General features: G+C 42.8%; 1 protein-coding gene across 3 annotated transcripts in view; it reads right to left on the reverse strand.

Moving 5' to 3' along the window:
* Positions 1-25,106, reverse strand: part of WDR72 (WD repeat domain 72) — a 456,172-nt gene that overhangs the window by 18,526 nt on the left and 412,540 nt on the right. For all 3 annotated transcript variants that reach the window (XM_082255122.1, XM_082255123.1, XM_082255121.1), the window contains exon 19: positions 11,704-11,799. In XM_082255122.1, coding sequence (XP_082111248.1) covers positions 11,704-11,799 — 96 coding nt within the window. The remainder of the gene's footprint in view (positions 1-11,703; positions 11,800-25,106) is intronic.

Genomic DNA, 25,106 nt, shown 5'->3' on the forward strand with positions numbered 1-25,106 from the left:
AGAGATCCACCTTTCCAAGTTGTTGGGGTTCATCTCATACTTCTGAAGGTTTGAGGGTGCTGCCTGTTCCATACTCCCCCTACTCCTCATCTAGCCTTTTAGGGGTACAAACAATAGTAATTGGGGCCCAGTGTGGTTGTGTACGTGTGATATACATACACTTTTTTGGGATCATATTTTCTATTCCGCTATTTAATCAAAAACCTTTGGGGATCAGTTAAATTGGGGGATAGTCTGTGTCGGTACGTGTGAGAGAGATCCACCTTTCCAAGTTGTTGGGGTTCATCTCATACTTCTGAAGGTTTGAGGGTGCTGCCTGTTCCATACCCCCCCTACTCCTCATCTAGCCTTTTAGGGGTACAAACAATAGTAATTGGGGCCTAGTGTGGTTGTGTACGTGTGATATACATACACTTTTTTTGGATCATATTTTCTATTCCGCTATTTAATCAAAAACCTTTGGGGATCAGTTAAATTGGGGGATAGTCTGTGTCGGTACGTGTGAGAGAGATCCACCTTTCCAAGTTGTTGGGGTTCATCTCATACTTCTGAAGGTTTGAGGGTGCTGCCTGTTCCATACCCCCCCTACTCCTCATCTAGCCTTTTAGGGGTACAAACAATAGTAATTGGGGCCTAGTGTGGTTGTGTACGTGCGAGATACATACACTTTTTTTGATCATATTTCCTATTCCGCTATTCAATAAAAACCTTTGAGGATCAATTGAATTGCGGGATAGTCTGTGTCGGTACGTGTGAGAGAGATCCACCTTTCCAAGTTGTTGGGGTTCATCTCATACTTCTGAAGGTTTGAGGGTGCTGCCTGTTCCATACTCCCCCTACTCCTCATCTAGCCTTTTAGGGGTACAAACAATAGTAATTGGGGCCCAGTGTGGTTGTGTACGTGTGATATACATACACTTTTTTTGGATCATATTTTCTATTCCGCTATTTAATTTAACTGGGCCTCCATGCGAGACCTGTGTGCCTTGTTGCGCTGTTTTGAGTACTCCACCAACATGGCCAGTGGCAATGACGCCGTTCTCAGCTTAACTATCCCACTTCCATGCCTCCTTGAAAAAACAATTCGGGCGATGATGGAAGAGGATGTGGCACAGGATGAGGAGGAGGAGGAGGATGAAGAGGTAACATTTCCAAGGCTTTCAGGGCAGTCATTCGCAAGGGGCTCCGAGGGTGGGTTCCTGCACACGCAAACGCCAGGGACGCAATTGTCCAGCAGGGGCACAGTTCTGGAGGATGAGGAGGATGAGGAGGAGGAGGAGCTGGAGGAGGAGATGGAACCATGTTCACAGCAGGGTGGCACCCAGGCCAGCTCATGGCCATCACTGGTGCGTGGCTGGGGGGATACAGAGGACACGGACGATACACCTCCCACAGAGGACAGCCTTTCGTTGCCTCTGGGCAGCCTGGCACACATGAGCGATTACATGCTGCAGTGTCTCCACAACGACCGCCGAGTTGCCCACATTCTAACTTGTGCTGATTACTGGGTGGCCACGCTGCTGGATCCCCGTTACAAGGACAACGTACCGTCCTTAATTCACTCACTGGAGCGCGATCGCAAGATGCGCGAGTACAAGCGCACGCTGGTAGACGCCATGCTGCTGGCATTCCCATCTGACAGCGGGGCCACAGTGGAAGCACAAGGCAGAGGAGGAGGAGGAGGAGGTCGCCAACGCAACCAGGGCACCGCCAGCACCTCAGAAGGCAGGGTTAGCATGGCCGAAATGTGGAAAAGCTTTGTCAGCACGCCACAACAAACAGCAGCACCAGCAGCTCAGATGGAACGTCTTAGCAGGAGGCAGCATTTTACCAACATGGTGGAGCAGTATGTGTGCACACGCCTACATGTAGTGAATGACGGGTCTGCCCCCTTCAACTTCTGGGTCTCCAAATTGGGCACATGGCTTGAGCTTGCCCTTTACGCCTTGGAGGTGCTGGCGTGCCCTGCAGCCAGTGTATTATCTGAACGGGTATTTAGCACGGCTGGGGGCGTTATAACAGACAAGCGCAGCCGCCTGTCCAGAGACAATGTGGACAAGCTCACGTTCATTAAAATGAACCAGGCATGGATCCCACGGGACTTTTCCGTACCTTATGCAGAATAGCAATGGATACCGACCTTACCCACCCATTGTTCCATTTTTGCTCTTTCTCACTCTTTTGGGGTGTACCCTCATTTAAAATTTTTGAAAAGAAGCAGTGTTGGCTACCTCGTCCTCCTCCTCAGGGCCAGATTAATGTAGGGGCTATTGGAGCTGCAGCTCCAGGCCCCTACCTTTTATATAGGCCCCGGGTTGGCCATATTCACTGTTACCGCTCTTCTGTCACTTGTAAACACAGAAGTCTGGCTTCTATGCTCGCTTCCCCAGGCAGCACCCTCAGAACCTCCCCACACAGCGTGAAGGCCGGACAAGGAGGGACAGTTGGCGATGCATGGATGTGTTTATGGGCTTCAGAGACAGCATCCCATGTTGAATTAGGCATGCATGGCTGCACCCTTCCTCCTCTGGGTGCATGGCAAGGCACGGCCCTTAAGGCCCTTCAAAATCCTCAGCACCAAGCCCATGATGCTGTTAATCCGGCCCTGGTCCTCCTCCACCGCCGCTTCCACCTACACCGCCCATAGGTGTGCGCAGCCTATTGCATTAAGGTGTGCACCCCAAAGTTGAAATACACATGCATGTGTTTGCCAGCAGGGAGAGTAATGTATCGGGGCCATGTACCTGTAGGCAAGGAGAAATAGAGCAGAGCAGGTCCCAGGGAGATCTTTCCCATCTCCTCACTGGCAATGCTATGTGCCCTAGGTGATTAGGGTGTGCCCAGGCACACCCAGCACACCCTGTGCGCACGCCTATGTCACCGCTAGGCTTGTGACGGTATCAGATTTTCATGCTGCGATTAATTGATTAAGGTTTTGCCACGGTATACGGTATTATCACGGTATTCTATTATTAAATTTAAATTATTAAATTTCCACCTCACTTCAATTTCATTGCTGAATTTAGGGGCTTTGGTTCACTTATGCACATTATTATATAGTCAGTCAGTACAGACTCTGTGAACCAGGCCTAAAATAGGTCATCAAGCAGTGTCTGGCCTAACTGGTGATAACTGGTTCTGGCGCTCGGCTCCGATCCGATGGCCTGGTCATTAAGAGGGCAAATCCTTGTGGTCAAGAAGTGGTTAAACCTGAAGGAGGTGTTGTTTATAAATTACTTTACTATTGCTTTAGGCCTGGTTCACATGTATGCGGGTTGGTGGTTCACATTTGCACAGGCATAGCAGCCCATTGATTTGAATGGGCTGCTATGCCCTCATTTTCCGCAGAAAAAAGGTGCATGCAGCATTTTTTTAAAATTCAGTGGCCTTGAAATCCATCCTGCTTTTGCACCATGCGACTAACCTGCAGTTCCTGCTCTGGCAAGCTTTCTGCATTTTTTGTATACGTGGGCACGGCATTTAAAAATAAACAGTTTGCGTGTGCAGCAACGGCAGGTAAGTCGCATGGTGCAAAAGAAGGATGGATTTCATGGCCACTGCATTTTTTTAAATTCTGCATGCACCTTTTTTCAGCTGAAAACGCAGGCATAGCAGCTCAAGCCCATTCACATCAATGGGCTGCTATGCCTGTGCAAATGTGGGCCCCCAACCCGCATACATGTGAACCAGGCCTAAAGCAATAGTAAAGTCATTAATTGGTTAAACCTGCAGGAGGACCGGTGTTTTTATCTATTAATGACTTTACTATTGCTTTAGGCCTGGTTCACATGTATGCGGGTTGGGGGCCCACATTTGCACAGGCATAGCAGCCCATTGATGTGAATGGGCTTGAGCTGCTATGCCTGCGTTTTCAGCTGAAAAAAGGTGCATGCAGAATTTAAAAAAATGCAGTGGCCATGAAATCCATCCTTCTTTTGCACCATGCGACTTACCTGCCGTTGCTGCACACGCAAACTGTTTATTTTTAAATGCCGTGCCCACGTATACAAAAAATGCAGAAAGCTTGCCAGAGCAGGAACTGCAGGTTAGTCGCATGGTGCAAAAGCAGGATGGATTTCAAGGCCACTGAATTTAAAAAAAATGCTGCATGCACCTTTTTTCTGCGGAAAATGAGGGCATAGCAGCCCGTTCAAATCAATGGGCTGCTATGCCTGTGCAAATGTGGGCCGCCAACCCGCATACATGTGAACCGCCAACCCGCATACATGTGAACCACCAACCCGCATACATGTGAACCAGGCCTAAAGCAATAGTAAAGTCATTAATAGATAAAAACACCGGTCCTCCTGCAGGTTTAACCACTTCTGGATCGCAAGGATTTGCCCCTTTAAAGACCAGGCCATCGGATCAGAGCGCCAGGACCAGTCATCACCAGGTAGGCCAGACACTGCTTGATGGCTATATAATAATGTAATGTGGGCTGCTAGGCGTGTGTGTGTGTATATATATATTTATTAGAGCTGCACGATTCTGGCCAAAATGAGAATCACGATTTTTTAGCTTGGAATAAAGATCACGATTCTCTCACGATTCTCTGTGTAACAAAAAAAAAAAAAATTGGGATAACTTTACTGTTACGTTTTTTTTTTTTTTTTTATTCATTAAAGTCTAATCATTGCGTTTGAAAGACTGCTGCGCAAATACAGTGTGACATAAAATATTACAACAATCGCCATTTTATTCTGTAGGGTCTCTGCTAAAAAAATATATAAAATGTTTGGGGGTTCTAAGTACTTTTCTAGCAAAAAAAAAACTGATTTTAACTTGCAAACAGCAAGTGTCAGAAAAAGATCCAGTCTTTAAGAGGTTAAACTTCCTTTCTCCCTGGCAGAGGGAAGGAAAAGATACAAATGTAATCATTTTTGTTTATAGTTAGGAGACTTAATGCTGAAAGGTGTTAGCTGAGTGAGTGAATGAGTTTGCCCCCATTCACACTGGGGCGACGCTACTTCGCACCGCGACCTCCGAGGTCGCGGTGCGAGCAGCGCGCCGCTACCTCGGAGCGGCCGCCACGGACTTCGTAACATTGAAGTCTATGGCGGTCGCCTCCTGGTCGCCCCAAAGAAGCTCCGGACCCTTTTTCTGAGTCGGAGCGACTTGTGTCGCTCCTATCAGAACGGGTCCGCAGCTTCCCTATGGGAGGCGACCTGCGGCGACCTGTGAGGCGACCAGGTCGCCTCACAGGTCGCCCCAGTGTGAACGGGGGCTCATCCAGCTCACTGAAATGTATCAATTCACAAGTCAGGCAGACTTGACAGAGAAACTCGGTATTTTAAAAATGCCACAATAACAATACCGTGGCTAAGCAATACCGCGATATATCGAATTACCGAAAACCGGCATATGTCTAGTCACCGCCACATCCACCACCACCTCAACCTCCCTCCTACTCCATATGGGCCTCGTCCTTCAGAGATGAAGAAGAACATTGTTTTATTTTTCTGTTTTTTTTTTGTTGTTTTAAGTTATTTCCCTATCCACATTTGTTTGCAGAGCACTTGCCATGCTCTTAATTACGTTTTGCTGCCATTTGCAGCACTCTAGCCCTTTCCTTTGGTGTTTTAGAGCCATTTTAGTGCCTTAAAGTTCGGGTCCCCATTGACTTCAATGGGGTTCGGTGTCCGGGAAAAGTTCGGTAAAAGTCCGGGACACGGACCCGGACTTTTTTTTAAAGTTCGGCCGAACCCGTCGAACACGGACATCTAGGTGTTCGCTCAACCCTATTAATGATACATTGCTGGCAGGGAGAGAGATTTTTGCTTTTTACAGTTTGTTGAGATCAGATAGTGCAGTGTATACCACAAAGTTTTATATATATATATACTGTATATATATATTATATATTATATATATATATATATATATATATATATATATATATATATAGGAAATTCATTTTATATCAGTTTATGTCAGTATTGCTGGAAAAATGTATTCACTGCGCCTGAGCTGTGCATTATGGGGTGGCTCATGACGTCAGATCCCTATAAAAGAGCTGTCAAACCCAAACAGCTCATTAGCGTGGGAAGCATCCAAAGAGGCAGGAGCTTCTTTTTTTTTTTTTTTTTTTTTTCGGTTGCGGGCAGGCGACTGATCGTCGGGGGACACAAATTTTTATATGTTTATTTTTTTAATAAAGGACTTGTCCAAAACTGGCTTTTGTCTTTTTTTTTTTTTGTACACGTTTTTGGTGAATGGATAGGGGTATGATGTACCCGATATACATTCACATAGGGGGGGCAGGATCTGGGGGCTTCCAGATTCCGATAAGCCTCAGACCCCCACAACCACAGCCCCCCTCGCTCACTCCCCCCCCCATCCTGGCCAGCCAGGTTGTGTGCTTGAATAAGGGTCTGGTATGTATTTTAGGGGGAACCCCCCGCTGTTTTTTATTTATATGTTGGCCTGGTATGGACTGGGGGGGACCCCACGCCGTTTTTTTTTTTTTTTTCATTTTTTATCTGTATTGCCGGGAGCCGACAATACATTACAGCCGCGAGCAGGTTTAAATTACATTATTTCCTTTAGAAATGTCAGTATTGCTGCAGCAAGCTACATACATCGCACCACTTTACAGACACATTAACCACTTAAGCGCCGGAGGATTTGGCTGCTAAAGGACCAGGGGTTTTTTTGCGATTTTTTACTGCGTGACTTTAACGGACAATTGCGCGGTCGTGCGACGAATTTGACGTCCTTTTTTTCCCACAAACAGAGCTTTCTTTTGGTGGTATTTGATCACCTGTGCGATTTTTTGATCACGCGCTATAAACAAAAAAAGAGCGTAAATTTTGCAAAAATAACAATATTTTTCACATTTTTTTATATGAAATTCCCCAAAAAAAAAAGTAAAAATCAAAATTTTTTAACATTTTTCGGCCAATTTGTTTTATGCTACCTATGTTTGGTAAAAAAAATCGCAAAAAGCGTATTTTGATTGGTTTGCGCAAAAGTTATCGCGTTTACTAACAAAGAGAAAGATTTTTGTCATTTTTGGTGTTTTTTTTTTTAACGCGTAGTGGCGGCGATCTGCGATTTTTTTTTCGGTACTGCGACATTGCGGCGGACAGATCGGACCCTTGACTGACATTTTTGACACTTTTGGGGTTACCAGTGACATTACTGCAGTAATCAGTGCTATACATATGCACTGTTACTGCAAAAATGACACTGGCAGGGAAGGGGTTAACTTTATTGGACAGGGAGGGGTTAAGTGTGTCCTAGGGGCGTGCTTTCTACTGTGTAGGGACATTCCTATTGGTGTAAAAGCAAAGATCAACCGTTCTACATAGTAGAACGGACAGATCTTTACTTTTACACAGGGAGAACTGACAGGCAGCTTGTTTACACAAGCTGCTCTGTCTTTCTCCCTTCACAGGAGCGATCGCAGTGTGACTGGCGGACATCGAGTCCGCCGGTCACACGCACTGACTTGCCTGTGAACGAGCCGCGGCGGGCGCGCGCCCGCCCGCGATAGGCTCGCAAGTCAGTGACAGGCGAGTGACGTACCGATACGTCACTCTGCCTGGCCGGGGCTGACCGCCGCAGTATATAGTCGTGCGGCGGTCGGCAACCGGTTAAGGAGGCCCCCCCAGGCACGGTATTTAAAGGAATTTTTCATTTTTATTGTTTCACTTTAAGCATTATTAAAACCACTGCTCCTGTAAAAACTATTGTTTTAAAAAAAATGTTTGCATTGATTCATGTCCCCCAGGGCAGTACCCAGGTCCCCATAACCTTTTTTTGGGCCAATAACTTGCATTTAAGCCCTTAAAATTAGGACTTTTGATTTTTCATGTTCGTGTCCCATAGACTTTATTGGAGTTCACATGTTCGCTAGAACATTTCCCCTGTTCGAGATGTTCTGGTGCGAACCGAACAGGGGGGTGTTTGGCTCATTACTAGTTAAAATCCTTGTGATGTACCCAAGAGGGGAATGTTTTTTTCACAAAAAAAGTGGAGTTACGCTTTAAAAGAAAAAACTTAATAAAAAAAATGAGCCCCCCAGGAGCACCGGAACTCAAACAAAATAGATAACAAACCAAACAAAAAAAGCAAAAAAAAAAAAAACAATTATAAACTTGTTCTTTTTCTACATGTACGTAATTTCATGTAGCAGATAGTTAGTTAGATTGACTAGAGGAGGAGCCAATCAGTGGGTCTGGTAGAAGCGATTTCCGCCAGGCACCCCCGATCTCTCCCAATGGAGAAAGAACAGCGTTCTGCCAATGTAAACACGGCAGACCGCTGTTCCGTCAGTGATTAACACAGGTATCCTGTGTTCCTCCTTTTTAGGAACACAGGTCTCTGTGTTTATCCAGTAAATACAACCCCCACACAGTTAGAAAGCACCCCCTGGTCACACATTTAACCCTTTGATCACCCCTGGTGTTAACCCCTTCCCTCCCAGTGTCATTAGTACAGTAACTGTGCATATTTTTTAGCACTGAATACTGTAGTAATGTCACTTGGTCCCCCCAAAAGTGTCAGTTAGGGGTCCGATCTGTCCCCCGCAATATCGCAGTCCCGCTAAAAATCGCTGATCGCCACCATTACTAGTAAAAATAAATAAATAAGAATGACATAAATCTTTCCCCTAGTTTGTAGATGCAATAACTTTTGCGTAAACCAATCAAAAAACAATTTTTTTTTACCAAAAATATGTAGCAGAATACACATTGGCCTAAAATGATGAAAAAAAAATCGATTTTTTTTTTCATTTTTTTTTTATTGGGAAAGTTTCATAGCAGAAAGTAAAAAATATTGTTTTTTTCCCAGAATTGTTGCTCTTTTTTTGTTTATTGTGCTAAAAATCGCAGAGGTGATCAAATACCACAAAAAGAAAGCTTTATTTGTGGGAAAAAAAGGGCATCAATTTTATTTGGGTACAGCGTGGCACGACCGTGCAATTTTTCGTTAAAGTAACGCAAAAAATTGCCTGGTCATTAAAGGGGTAAAACCTTCTGGTCCCTAAGTGGTTAACTTAAATAATAACATTGAAAATACACACATCTTTTAAATAACATGGTTGGAAACCATATAATTTACCCCTTTGGAAGTGGCATAAAAATGAAAAAAGGAAAAAAGGAATGTGCGGGTTTCCTTGAAAAAATTTTTTCCACACCCACATTCAGGCATGCGGCCTGGGAGGCCAGGAAAGAGAGGATAGAGTATGCTTCCAACATGATGAGGCAGCAAACTATTCCCCATTGCAAGGCAACTTGTCCCCATGCTAAGGAGAAAAGGGTCTCATCATCACATCATCCTGGAGGTGTAGGGCTTTTACAGGGAAGGGGGGTGAACTATTGGAATCTGAAAGCTCTTTTATAATAGGGGCCCCCAGATATCCCCCCCCCCCCCCCGGGGAACAAGTACTAGGCACATTAATACCACATGGTACATGATTACCACCTATTACCACTGATTATCCACGTAATTAAATACACACTGTGGACAAGCCCTTTAAAAAGAAAAATAAATAAATAGAAAAAAGTCCCACAATGTCATTGTCATTGTCAATCATGGCATCCAATGATGTAAAGTGAGTGTCAATCAGGATTACTCCCATGGCAAACCACTGAGGATCTGTCATTTAGTGCCAGTATTGCTAGCAGAAGCACAGCAGTAGTGCTACAGCCACTACATGGCATCCCTGGCCAACTGGTGTTTGTAAACAAATTAGCTGGAGATCCTGGGTGGCAAACTGACCAAATATGGTCATGACCTTATTTGGTCAATGATGTCACCCAGGATCCCCAGACAGTTTGTTTACAAGAAGCAGCTGGGAACCACATGCCTGCAACTGTAAAATATTTCAGCCAGCTCAACCATATTATTTGCGGGCGTTCTTGTGCATCATCTTTAGAAAAGGCTTCCTTCTGGGACGACAGTCATGCAGACCAATTTGATGCAGTGTGCGGCGTATGGTCTGAGCACTTACAGGCTGACCCCCCAAACCCCTTCAACCTCTGCAGCAATGCTGGCAGCACTCATACGTCTTTTTTCCAAAGACAACCTCTGGATATGACGCTGAGCATGTGTAGCTCAACTTCTTTGGTCGATCATGGCGAGGTCTGTTCTAAGTGGAACCTGTCCTGTTAAACCGCTGTTTGGTCTTGGCCACCGTGCTGCAGCTCAGTTTCAGGGTCTTGGCAATCTTCCTATAGCTTAGGCCATCTTTATGTAGAGCAAACATTTTTTTTTTCATATCCTCAGAGAGTTCCTTGCCATGAGGTGCCATGTTAAACTTCCAGTGACCAGTATAAGAGAGTGAGAGCGACAACACCAAATTGACCACGCCTGCTCCCCTTTCACATCTGAGCTCTTGTAACACTAACGAGTCACATGACATCGGGGAGGGAAAATGGCTAATTGGGCCCAATTCGGACATTTTGACTTAGGGGAGTACTCACTTTTATTGCCAGCGGTTTAGACATTAATGACTGTGTGTTGAGTTATTTTGAGGGGACAGCAAATTTATACTGCCATACAAGCTGTACACTGACTACTTTACATTGTAGCAAAGTGTCATTTCTTCAGTGTTGTCACATGAAAAGATCTAAAAAAATATTTATAAAAATGTGAGGGTGTACACACTTATGTGAGATACTGTATATATATATATATATATATATATATATACACATATATACATGCACACACGTATGCATGAGCTTTGGCATGCACACCCTAATGCAATAGACTGTGCGCACCTATGTTCAAAGCACTGCATAAAATATCAGCGCTATATAAATACCTGTAATAAAAATAAATAAATTAATGAAATTACTGTAGTGGTGAAGAAACACAATTTATGAGTACTGTGACTAGAACTCTTGCCTAATAAATGTTCTATAGTCAGAATGATTAGGATAGCGATGCAAAGTGATACTTTACCAGAGGATTGATGCACAATAATATAAATGTACAACCATCAGTCACTCATGGCAATTTGAAATGACCCAGGGTACATACCATGCTGCACTCTTTCACTGGAAATGAAATCTCAAGCCTTTTCCTTGGGGACAGGTCAGGGGATACTGTCAGCTGTCCCCTGTCAGCTCGGCTACAAACCTTTGAGATTTCTTAACTAAACTGACAGGCCAAAGAGGATGAATCACACGTTCAGATAACACACAAGCAAGCGTTTGAAGCAAAATTTAATTTGTTAAAAAAAATACAATAATGTCAAAATATATTATATATTAATTTACCTTCATATTTGTTAAACCTATACATTTAACATGTAAAAAAAAGAGGGACCCTTAGCACTGTAAACTCGGTAAGCTGCGTGCTTTGGGATAGCTTCAAATGAATTAAGTGTATGTAAAAATGGTTTTGCCTGCGTCAGCCTCTACACTCATCTCTTTATACTGCCATTCTAATACAGACACCAAGTCTACTTTCAGAGGTTGCACCTTGCACATATATTTAAAAAATGTTTCAGTCTAAAACTAATTATAATGAAGTGGTAGTGTCAGCTTTATTTTCCTAGCCATAAAGGCTTTGGCCAATCTGAGCCTGGAATTCTTGATGAAAGAGCAAAATGAACTATCTCCACACTGGGTGACCCTTAGAGGTGATTATTAATTTGCAGCAGCAGCTGCTAAAATGGTATTAGTCTGTTGTATTTTACGAGCACAGATGAGTGATGGTGGTTTAAGTCCAAATGCCACTTCTTACCTGGACTGTCTGAGTCCTCCAATCCATTCTTCTCTTGAATTGACTCTGGCTCTTGGAAGTCGACAGTCTTTTCACTTTTTGGCAAAATCTCAGGTGCTGCAAATATAGAGAGACATTTATTAGAACTGTATCGTAACCTTAGTTTAATAATTTTTGCTACCACTAGGAGATTGTTCCATGATGAAAAATGTTCAGCATAATAGAACTTTGACTGTTATAGAACATTTTGATCATTTTGAACATTTTGCAAACTTCCAATATGCTACAATGCATGAAAATATGCATATATTATTTAGGTAGTCGTTTTTGTCTTTGTCACATACTGTATATACTAAACAATTTGGGAATGTTCCTATACATTTAAATACAGATATTTTATAGGAGTTAAAATAGATCTAAACCATAACTGGCATTTATTTTGCTAAATGATTTTTCATTAAATTCTGTTTTCATTTTTTTTTATTCATCCTTTTGTGCATCTCAGTGCTGCTCATCATCTTTAGCCTTCTTCAGCAACTTCTTGCTCACATGCAGCTTCAGCTGCAATCAGCAATTTGGATTGAATTTCTGATAGTGATGGCCCTGGATGCAGACAGTCTTCGTCCGGAACTGATCATCGTAGGTAATCGCTGTGTGTTCGATTACATGTGAATGGCTGCAAGTGGGCTGTCAGCCTCCCATTGCTTTGAATGACGCTTTCCACCTTCTGCTGTTTGCAGGAAACCCTGCTGAGTCTCCTGTGGGTAATTGCAGCCCTACATGCAAGTGTGAATTGGGCCTTAGGAAAACCCCTGTATTAAAAAGGTCAGGGGAGGTAGTAACGGGTGAGCAGGATGGAGATGCAGAACATGTCTGCTTTTATTTTTCAGATAATAGCCATGCTATACAGCCAGAGCAAGTGAAGAAGATAGCTGAGTGGTTGACATAGCTTTCCTCGTCTTCTTCTTCCCTGATGTAGAGCAGCTAGTTGTCTGCAATGACTGCAAATGCACCCTTTTCTTCCTTCTCCTCCTCTGTAAATCCCACCACAGCCCCACAAATTGGCATGGTGGTGTAGATGGAATTATTTCAGCACACCGTCAATCAAAATGCAGGGAGATGCACATGAATTTCCCCATTAGATGTTGAGGATAAATTAAGGTTCAATAGGAACAAAGAATGACGGGATATCAAGTTGGGAGCATTAAAAGGCAGTGATGTGCATCTGCAGCTTACTGTCAAGTGGACTCTCAAGTGATGAGGGTGGAGATGAGAGTATAGATGACAAGGTGGCACACTGTACATGGGTGCTAAAGATTGGAGAGGAGGAAGGTGAGAGAGAAGCAGAATAGCAGTGAAGGAGGATTTTGTCCAAGTGCAGGGGTGGCTTACAGAGGACTGGTTGGGACTTGGGAGCAGCCAACCTGATCCATCTGGCTTGAATACCTCACAGGTACAGGCCACTGCTATCCCAAGGGCAGCCCCACACAGCTCTGCAGTCTGGACATGTTTTCATTCCACCCTTGCTGACACCTCCATTGACTTTTGCAGCCTCTGTTTGTAGCATATCGGTTGCTGTACAATGTTGTAAAACTACCAGTCATGTGGGTACTGCATGCATAAAGAGATACAAAATCATGCACCACAAGCCTTTTGGGAAGAGCACCTCAATGATACCAGTTGGCAGGAAAAGGCCCACACTCCATCTCCTCATTTCACAAGATTATCCATCTGCATTTTCTGTAACATCTGCAGCCTTAAGCGATAGGGAGGCAATTAACAAGGGGTTTCAGAGGTTTATGCTGTCAGTGGCAGGATGCAGATGACCATGGACACATGGTCCAGCAAACATGGGCAGATATTTTACATCTCCTTCATAGCACACTGCATCAATTTGCTAGAAAGAATGCAGGATAAAACACATTGCTGGAGCTTGTGGTGGTGTCCCATGTCTTGTGCATTGGCATAGGTGACAGTACAGTCACCTCTACTACCTACTTCTCAATGGTCTTTTCCTCTGACTCCTCAAAACCACCAGTCACTCCAGAGCCTATGCACTGGCCTGAAGAAAATGCTTGCTCCTTGTCATATTGTGGAAGGCAGGGTGGAGTGTGATGGTGGGATAAACCTACTGTCCATCATTTGGCAGGTTAGGTTCACACACATACATTGCTAGGCATATACTGATCCACTTATATTGTGAAGCTGCTTATATACTGTTTATTCACTGTACAATATGTGTGGCTATTGTCTCTGGAATAATACACTCTATCTTTTTTGGGGGGGTTAAAACCCGCCTTGTCTCTCAATTTTACATTGTGGCCTACCCAAGCTGCTCATATACTGTGCAACCACAGTACAATATTTGTGGCTATAGTCTTAGATAATAAACTCTAATTTTGTTGCTGGACAAAACATGTCTTGTCTATTTCAGTTTGCTGCCTATGCCCATGTATTATACTGATGCTAGGCAATTTTTACCAAATAAATATCTGAAGTCAATATTTGGAATACCTTGGGAATAATTGGGGATACAGTGATGGAAGGTTGTTCGGGCAATGCGGGGTTATGGTTTAAAGTGTTTTTGTCAAAATGTTTTGACATTTTATTAATCTCTAAGACAATACAGTGTGATTCTGCAAAAGATGAAACTGAATAACTGTATTATGAAACAGTTTTGCCAGTGGTCAATTGGAAGAAAGTTGAGGGCTTTAGCTTTAATTTTTCACTTTTCTTTAGCTGTTAGAACTGTTGTGACTGCTACTTATGCTATTTTATTCAGGCCTATTACACAGCCAAATCTACGGAAAAAAAGGCCTTTTTTCAAGTTGTAATTAATCAGATTGGAATGCTGCTGCTGCATTGAGGCCAAGAAATAATGTAAAAGCTAACAAATCAATTACACATCTAAAATATCTGATGTCAAAATATGTGGCGATTCCATGAGAATTGTACTGTTCCGTAACATCACATGCAGCAAAAGGTATATGCATCACATGCAGCAAAAGTCACCAGTGAAAAGTTATTTCCTATTCCACATCCATCCTGTACTCTTCCAGATGTGGATTGTTATGTTTTCCACACAAAGTTTAAAGTGAAGATTCAAATGTAATGAGGAGAAGACAATCCTCTCCGAGTCACCGATGGACATCTACAAAACTACAGACTCCATCGGTTTATAGTCCTGCTGATCCAGAAGAGGCCTGTGTTGGAGGGTGTTGGTGGTGGCAATCCCCTCTTTGGTCTCCAATTGTGCTGCACTTTCTTGGAAGAATTGATGCACTCTTGCAGGGATTTCCAAACTACGGCCCTGCAGTTGTTCAGGAACTACAATTCCCATCATGCCTAGTCATGTATGTGAATGTCAGAGTTTTACAATGCCTCATGGGATGTGTAGTTCTGCAACAACTGCAGGGCCGTAGATTGGGAATCCCTGCACTATTGTATTAGATGATTTTTTTCACACTATATTGTCTTTTTTTGCACTATTTTTTGCTCTAGTTGATATACACAATTTATGTGTTTTTATCGCTTTTATGTGACTTTAGCGCTGCTTTACTTTGTACTTATTCTGTTTTACCGGTATCACAGTTTTCAAAGTGGCTGCTTTTGCTTTTTGATTCATTTTGTTTTATTTTAAAGATGGGCTTTTGGGTGCCTTTTTGTGCCATCTCACTGTGACCTTAAAGGATCTTTCACCCAGGGCTTGAGTCTTACAGTTAAAGTATAATTAAAAACTAGAATTTCCAGAACAACCAAAAAAATTTGTATTTTTTGAATCAAATCAGAACTCCGAAATGTCAACCAGGATCTTATTGAGTTTTTAAAGTGTGACAGTCTGGTACATACATCTGCAGGCACTTCAATTTAGTAAACAGGCACATTTGCACTCTTTTCTTAGTGAATCAGCCTCTGTGAGTGTTCAAGATGACCACATAAAATTTAATGGCATTCACTTACTGATTTTTGAACTGCCTTCATTTAATGATGGGATTCATGTAGTACTGATACAGTTAGCTTTTGTACCCATGGCAAGAAAATGCTTCTGTAAACTTATAAACAATAAATGAATTTAGTGCGCTTCAGTGATTCTTTTTCTCATCCTGTTTATTCATGTCACTATTGTCCTAAAGATGACACATGAAAATGTAGGACATGAATAAATGAAAAGCCATTCAAAAGGTTACCGCAAAAATGGACCACAGGGAATATCTATAGATTTTTAGATATTTTCATACCACTTGTTATATATTTGTGAGTATGTAGAAATGTATCTACATGAAAATAATTTAACTCTATTTTTTTTGAACACCAAAACTTTTTGGGCTTTTGAACGAAATTACATGGAATGTCATGTGAATCTTGGACAATAATGCCATTCTGTTCTACTGTCTCCATTAAATGAAGGATCCATTGCCCAAAGGAAACAAAGAAACCATGTTTTTCCAACCTGATTTGACATTTAAATGCATAGCTGAATAATTAAGTTGAAGTTGCACTTAAACCTAAAACCCTAAAGGGTTATTCTGCCAGAAACAATGTATCAGAAGGTGTCCATATCCTAGTGGTATGACAATTACCTCCATTATGATAGAGATGTCCTCGGGAAATACGTTTTTTTGTTTGTTTTACTCAACTATAGTCACAGGATTCTTTTGTGATTAAACTAAAGCCCCGTACACACGTACCGATCGTCGGCCGAACGATCGGCCGTCTTTTGTCCAGGGCTGTCGTGTCTGTTGAAAACTGCAAAAGACTGCACACGAATTTTGTCGGTCAACAACAGCCGACTGCAGAAGTGATGTCATGTGATGGTTAACTTTCCTTGTCTTTTTTCTTTTCTGAGCATGCCCAGTCTTGCTAATCTGCTGTCTGTCGGCCGAAATCTGTACTGACTGGCGAACAATCGGCCGTTCTGGTGTTGGCCAACAAAAATTTTAATGCCTGCACGACAGATTCTGTTCGGCCGAAAATGCGCTGTCGGCTGTCGGAAGCATCATACTAACAAGCCTACAATCGGCCGATCGGTCGTCAGCCGAATATTTACGGCCGACAATCGGTACGTGTGTACGGGGCTTAAGTTTAAACCTACTTCCACCCCCATTCCAAGCCCTATACTAACTGTCCTGTAAAGCAGGTGTCTCCAAACAATGGCCCTCCAGTTGTTCAGGAACTACAATTCCCATCATGCCTAGTCATGTCTGTAAATGTCAGAGTTTTACAATGCCTCATGGGACGTGAAGTTCCCCAACAGCTGGAGCTGAAGTTTGGAGATCCCTGCTGTAAACAAAAAGATGATTATACTTACCTAAACTAAAGGCAATCAAGTCCATTCATATGAGAGCACCAACAACAGCTGCAGAGCTTGGGAGGTGACATCATCAATAGACTTAAAGCCTGTACACATGATCAGAAAATCGTACAAAAAATACAGTTTTCGAAATGATCATACAATAATCTGGTCATTAGTACACAGCTTTCATACAAAATATTTAGAAGGGACAAATAGGAAAATTTTTCCTATACGATACCAGATTGTATGATTTTCATTTAAACAACATAGTCTTTTGCCCGAAAATGCACTACAAATACAATACAATAAGTTACTTCAGAATTTTTATTCTGTCGTACGATAATTTTCATACTTTAGTAACCTCTTCATTTTTGATATGGAGGCTAGCATGCAAAAAAAAAAAAAAGGATGATCTCTTATCCGATAAACTTATCGTGTGTACTAGACTTTACTATAGGGCATTAATTGTCTGTCCCTTCTCCACGCTGAAGGTAGCGTTGGGAGCCGATCACTTTACTCAGCTGGAGTGCCTTATATTAGGTAGTTATGTACATTTTTCCTTTACAGGGTAGTTAGTATCTGGCTTAGAATAGGGGTGGGAGGGGGTTTAAGCTTAGTTAGGTTTTGACTGGACTTCTACCTTAATGCAAATATAAAAAGCGCCAATAAATGCAGCTATCTATTACATACATAGTTACATAGCTGGTGAGGTTGAAAAAAGACACCAGAGTCCATCCAGTTTAACCTATGATGAGTGTGTGTATAATAGGAGTTTATGTCAATAGTACTTTGTATACCCCTGTATGATGTGGTCGTTGCTGTGCCCATCTAATAGTTTTTTTGAAACTATCGATGCTCCGTGCTTATACTACTGTTTGTGGAAGAGAATTCTACATCCTTACCGCTCTGACAGTATAGAACCCTTGATGCAGTTTAAGGTTAAACTGCTTTCTACTAATTTTAGCGAATGGCCGCGAGTTCTTTTATATTCACTTTTGCTGAATAGTTTGTTTCCTATGCTAGGGTCACCAATACGGTATTTGTACATTGATATCATATCCCCTCTCAAGTGTCTCTTCTCCAGAGAGAATAAGTTCAATGCTTGTAGTCTTTCCTAATAGTTGAGATCCTCCAGTCCCTTTATTAGCTTTGCTGCCCTTCTCTGGACTCTCTCCAGTTCTAGTACATCCTTCCTGAGGACCAATGCCCAGAACTGGATGGCATACTCGAGATGCGGCCGGAGCAGAGTATTGTAGAGTGGGAGCATTATCGTTTTATCTCTGGAGTGAATCCCCTTTTTAATACATGCCAATATTCTGTTGGCTTTGCTTGCAGCAGCTTGACATTGCATGCTATTGCTGAGCTTGTCTGTTAGGACCCCCAGGTCCTTTCCCATCTTAGATTCCCCCAAAGACTCTACCCCTGAGTAACCTGTGGTCGTATTTCTAGCACCCAAATGCATTACCTTACATTTTTCAACAATAAGCCTCATTTGCCATGTAGATACCCAGCCCATGATTTTGTTCAGGTCTTCTTGTAAGGTTTCCACATCCTGCATAGAAAGTATTGCCCTGCTTAATTTAGTATCATCCGCAAATACAGAGATTGAGCTTTTTATCCCATCCTTTAGGTCTTTTATGAACAAATTAAATAGGACTGGTCCAAGGACAGATCCTTAGGGGGCCCCACTTTCCACACCAGAAGTACTCCCCATTTATCACCACCCTTTGGACTCGCCCTTGAAGCCAGTTTTTAACCCAGGTACTCACTCTATGGTCCATTTCTACGTACCTCAGTTTGTACAGTAAACGTTTGTAGGGAACTGTATCAAATGCCTTTGCAAATCCAGATACACCACATCCACAGGCCTTCCTTTATCTAGATAGTAGCTCACTTCTTCATAGAAGGTTAATAGATTGGTCTGGCAAGACCCATTTTTGCATTAATTCTTGCTGATTACTACTAATGATACCGTTTTCATTAATAAAGTCTTGAATATAGTCCCTTATCATCCCCTCCAATATCTTACAGACTATTGATGTTAGGCTAACCCGCCTGTAGTTCCCAAGGATATATCTCAGCCCCTTTTTAAATATTGGTACTACGTTGGCTTTTTTCCAATCAGCTGGTACCATTCCCATCAGTAGACTATCCATAAAAACTAGGAACAATGGTCGGGCTATCACCTGGCTGAGTTCTTTAAGGACCCTCAGGTGTAAGCCATCTGGTCTCAGTGACTTATTTAAGTTTTTCAGTCTGTCTTCTGTAAACCATGAGGGTGCTTCCTGTGATGTTTTATTAACTTTAACATCACAAGCTGGGTTACTGTAGCCCCCCAATTCTCTTGTGAAGACTGAGAAGAATAATTTATTTAGCACCTTTGCCTTCTCTCTGTCCTTTGTAGCCAGATTCCTTTCTTTCATTGTCCTTTATGGGACAAATGTGTTCTGGCCTCACTTTCTTACTATTTACAGTATCTTACAAAAGTGAGTACACCCCTCACATTTTCACATTTATGTAAATATTTTATTATATATTTTCATGTGACAACACTGAAGAAATGACTCTTTGCTACAATGTAAAGTAGTGAGTGTACAGCTTGTATAACAGTGTCAATTTGCTGTCCCCTCAAATTAACTCAACACACAGCCATTAATGTCTAAACTGCTGGCAACAAAAGTGAGTACATCCCTAAGTGAAAATAACCAAATTGGGCCCAATTAGCCATTTTCCCTCACCGGTGTCATGTGACTCGTTAGTGTTACAAGGTATCAGGTGTGAATGGGGAGAAGGTGTGATAAATTTGGTGTTATCGCTCTCACTCTTTCATACTGGTCACTGGAAGTTTAACATGGCACCTCATGGCAAAGAACTCTCTGGGGATCTGGAAAAAATAATTGTTGCTCTACATAAAGATGGCCTAGGCTAGAAGAAGATTGCCAAGACCCTGAAACTGAGATGCAGCACGGTGGCCAAGACCATACATTGGTTTAACAGGACAGGTTCCACTCTGAACAGGTCTCTCCATGGTAGACTAAAAGGATTGAGTGCACATGCTCAGCGTCATATCCAGAGGTTGTCTTTTGGAAATAGATGTATAAATGCTGTCAGCATTGCTGCAGAGGTTAAAGGGGTGGGGGGTCAGCCTGTGAGTGCTGAGACCATACGCGGCACACTGCATCAAATTGGTCTGTGTGGCTTTTGTCCCATAAGGAAGCCTCTTCTAAAGATCATGCACAAGAAGGCCCGCAAACAGTTTGCTGAAGACAAGCAGACTAAGGACATGGATTACTGGAACCATCTTCTGTGGTTTGATGAGACCAAGATAAACTTATATAGTTCAGATGGTGTCAAGTGTGTGTGGAGGCAACCGGGTGAGGAGTAAAAACTTATATAGTTCAGATGGTGTCAAGCATGTGTGGAGGCAACCTGGTGTGGAGTACAAAGACAAGTTTGTCTTGCCTACAGTAAAGCAAGGTGGTGGGAGTGTCATGGTCTGGGGCTGCATGAGTTCTGCCAACATTGGAGAACTACAGTTCATTGAGGGAACCATGAATGCCAACATGTACTGTGACATACTGAAGCAGAGCATGATCCCCTCCATTCAGAGACTGGGCCACAGGGCAGTATTTGAACATGATAACAACACCGAACACACCTCCAAGGCGACCACTGTCTTGCTAAAGAAGCTAAGGATAAAGGTAATGGACTGGCCAAGCATGTCTCCAGACCTAAACACTATTGAGTGTCTGTGGGGCATCCTCAAATGAAAGGTGGAGGAGCGCAAGGTCTCCAGTGGTAACCTGTGACGCTCTGGTGAACTCCATTCCCGAGAGGGTCAAGGCAGTGCTGGAAAATATTGGTGGCCACACAAAATATTGACACTTTGGGCCCAATTTGGACATTTCCACTTAGGGGTGTATCCCCTTTTGTTGCCAGCGGTTTAGACATTAATTGCTGTGTGTTGGGCTATTTTGAGGGGGCAGCAAATGTACACTGTTATACAAGCTATTCACTCACTACTTTACATTGTAGCAAAGTGTAATTTCTTTAGTGTTGTCACATGAAAAGATATAATAAAATGTTTTAAAAAATGTGAGGGGTGTACTCACTTTTCTGAGATACTGCATTTACTAAAAGAGTGTCTTGTGTTTTTTTCTACTCTCTTCCGCTATGTGCCTTTCGTGTTCAGTTTTAGCTGCCTTGATCGTGCTCTTACATTTCTTATTGCATTCTTTGTAATGTTGGAATGCTGCCAATGACCCCTCAGCCTTGTATTTTTGAAGGCCTTTTCTTTCATTTTTATATGCATTTTTACGTTGGAGTTTAGCCACCCAGGGTTTTTTTTTAGCTCTTTAAACTTATTCCCGTTGGAATGCATTGGCCAATCCCTTTATTTAGTATGTTCTTAAAACACTCCTATTTTTCCTCAGTGTTTTTTGTTCCTAGGATTCCATACCATTTTATACCATCTAGCAAAGAGCGCAGTTGAGGGAAGTTTGCTCTTTTGAAATTTAGTGTCCTTGTAATACCCTTGTGTTTGCTAGTTCTATGATTTCTACTGAAAACGAATTTCGCTGTTTCATAAGTTTCCCCGTATTTCTACATCCGTGATCAGGTCTGTATTGTTAGTAATCAGTAGGTTTAGTACTTAATGTTTTTTGTCAGTTCGTTCACTATCTGACCCATGAAATTGTCCTGCAAAACTTTTAGAAAATGGCGAGCCTTAGATGAAAGCGCTGTTCCTTCTGCCCAGTCTCTACCTATAGGGATTCTACTTCCTCCCTAGCTCTATTCATGATATCGTCCCTCATATTCACTTGCACATCAAATAAGGACTCAAAACAATGGCTGGAGCTGCTGGGCTGGTGCTCGTCGCTGGAAAGATTGGGTTCAGGTAAGAATAAGGGGGGGAAGTCTGGGGGACAGCTGCAGCACCAAAGGTTTTTCACCTTAATGCATATAAAGCATTAGGGTGAAAAACCTGAGACTTTACAACTCTTTTAAGAAACATTGTGAAGAGAGGAGAGAGATAACTTCATCAGTCTGCTGCTATTCTTTCACTGGGAGGTGACCTTGCTGTACTACCTGACCTGTTTATCTGCAGTGGAAAAGAGTGAGGTCACCAACTGAGTCTGCTCTCTAGCAAGGCTGCCTAAATCCCAGGACTAGCTGAACAAAGTTATAAACCATTTGGCAGATTAAACAAATCCTATATGTGTATTTAATGGTGTACTTAGCTGTCTGACTGAAGTTCATCTTAAAGAGTATGTAAACCCAACATTTCATATTCCTGATATGTGCCTGCTGTAGCATGTACTTGTATGAGAAAGTCTCCTGTTCCCTTTATATTGCTTCCTTTGAGTGAAATTCCTGGTGTTTCTGCCAGTCACTCTGATTTCCTATTAAAAACTAACCACACTAAGCAGGAGAACACACTGTGGTCAGTCCTCTAGTCTGTTCTTCAATGATCAGACTTGTCCTGACACACCCACCCTGCAAAGCCATTCACTGGGAAGCTCAGTGTGCTGCTGCTTCTCCTCCCCCCACCTCTTATGCAGCTGAGAACGGAGGTTATAACAAAGGCAAAAGAGTGTTTTTAAATCTATACACAATTGTTTTGCCTTTCATTTCTTTATTAAGCTGAATGGGTTGTTTTACAAGGTGAGAGTTTACATTCACTTTAATGTTTGAACTGAAATGCAAATTTAAAGCGGTATTTAACGCAAAACCAAAAATGTAATATATTGCAGCTTACAAATCCTTAGATGTGGTGGCTGCATTCATTTTCTTTTTTTTTTTTTTTTTTAGGATTTGTTACCCACTGTTTTCACCTGGTGATCTGGCCAGTAACTCACCTCCTGTATTAGAGTGCTCCCACTCTTAATGAAGGAGCACAGCAGACAGCATCATTCTTAATCTGGGAGAAGGGAGTGTTGGATGGACTAGCATATTTAGATACACTAAAAAAATTTAAGCCAAACTCCAATTTTCACTGCAGTTACATAAGCAGTCAAAGTAGTGTTTTTTTTTTTTTTTCCTTTTGAGATAAAGGTATTACATGAATAAATAAAAGCTGGCCATTGTAAGCACTCCTGTGAGTGGTAAATGGTTTGTATCAACATTCTAAATGCTACATTTGTAGGTGAGCTTGTTCTGTTTCTAATTTCGTCATGAATTAGGCCAAAATGTATTCTGCTACATGTCTTTGGTAGAAAAAAAAATCTCAATAAATGCTAGGCAAAGCATATATGTGACCCTGTTCTGCTTCTAGGTGTGACCTGTTGAGTCTGTAGAGTCTCCCCACTGTATCCAATGAGGCACCATGTTGGTCAGTGGAGGAAACCTAGCCAATAGCACACAGGGGTTTATCACTGTCCCTGTGGGTAGGCATTGCTGCAATGCATCCTGGGATTGGGAATAAATCCAGAGGGGGCATGTGACAGGGTGTCTTTGGGCGGGAAGCCAGGTCCCAGGAGGCGGGTGACGGCTGTCTCTCCTCCTGTTGGTGAGGAAGGTGGTCCAGCCAGTCGGCATAGGGACCAGGGGTTGAGCTGTGTTGCAGAAGGATCCAGTGTGCTGCTGGGCAGAAGATTCTGGAAAAACAGTATCATGAGTACTCAAGCATCTGCCCAGGAGTCTGCCTAAGAGAGAGGGGACCACTCCAGAGGGTCAAGGGGATCCAGAAGTCAGCTAACCAAGAGTGTCACAGTAAAGGGGGTGGCAAGTTGTTAAGCCCTGAAGGGGGTAAAAGGGGGCGCCAGGAAAGGCCCTGAAGTTTCTCAGCAGTGCAGTCTACTATAAAGGACTGCTACCTCAGGAAAGGAATGCCTTAGGAAGCTAAAATGACTCTTTCACAGTCAAAGGAAAAGTAAAGTAAGCGGTCTAGCTGTGACTACCTCAAACAGCGTTAACCAGTGTCAGTCAGCGTTAACCAGCATCAATCAGCACTTTCTATATCGTCTTAGCATATTGTGCATAGTTCAGTTTAATTAGGAGTATCCCACTCATCCCTTCTCCTATCCAAGTTCCTAGTAAAACATAAAAACCAAAGAAACTGGACTGGTCCTTGTCTGAGGTAAAAACACTTGGAAACATGTCAGAATGGTCTACTGTTGCTGATGGTAACCCACACACATCAGCTCCCATGGGAGTATTGCTACAAATGTAGATTATTTGGTTTGCGTGAAAGTTTTTCTTTTTTATACTAGTAATAGTGGTGATCCTAGACTTACAGTGGGTGATAGTGTGGCAAGCAATCTGATACTAACGGATGTTGGCTTGGGGGTACAGTAGCTGACTTACTGACACTGACATCACCAGCGACACTAATACAGTGATCAGTGCTAATACTATACATTGTCACTGTACTAATGACACTGGCTTGGAAGGGGTTAACATCTAGGGGAGATGAAAGGGTTATTGTGTGCCTAACAATGTATGTGTTATGTGCTGCTTTAACTAAGCAAGCATGCTGTTTTTCCCTGCTTTGCAGGGAATAAAAAAAAAAAAAAAACAGCCACATCCCCTGTCAGTGTTTAAAACACAGAGGTCACTTCCCTGAATGATGGATCTGCAGGTACCAGCATTCAATTATTGTGAGGCACCCGCTGATCGGCTTATGTTGTAGCAAATCACAGTACAGCAAGGGCAGTGGGTGCATGCCTGCCCCCTACCCAGAAGCGCTGATCACCTATCAGATACATTATCCAGCACTAAGCAGCTGCCCTGCAGCAAATGGTTAAAGTGGCTGTAAAGGCAGCAGTTTTTTTTATCTTAATGCATTTTATGCATTAGGATAAAAAGCCTTCTGTGTGCAGCAGTTGCCCTCAGCCCCCCTAATAATTGCCCGAGCCCCATCTTGATCCAATGTCCACTAATGCCTTGGTCTTTCGGGACTCTCCTTCGTGATTGACTGGGACACAGCAGTGGCGACATTGGCTTCCAATGCTGTCAATCAAACTCAGTTAGCCAATGGGAAGAGAGGGGGCGGGGCCAAACTACAGCTCCACGTCTGAATGGACACAGGGAGCTGTGGCTTGGCTCGGGTGCCCCCATACTAAGCTGCTTGCTGTGGGGGCACTCAACAGGAGGGAGGGGCAAGGTGCTCCAGCCAGGGACCCAAAAAGAG

The sequence above is a fragment of the Pelophylax lessonae genome (genome assembly GCF_965119305.1).
Source record: "Pelophylax lessonae genome assembly, chromosome: 4".
In the NCBI taxonomy this organism is placed as follows: domain Eukaryota; kingdom Metazoa; phylum Chordata; class Amphibia; order Anura; family Ranidae; genus Pelophylax; species Pelophylax lessonae.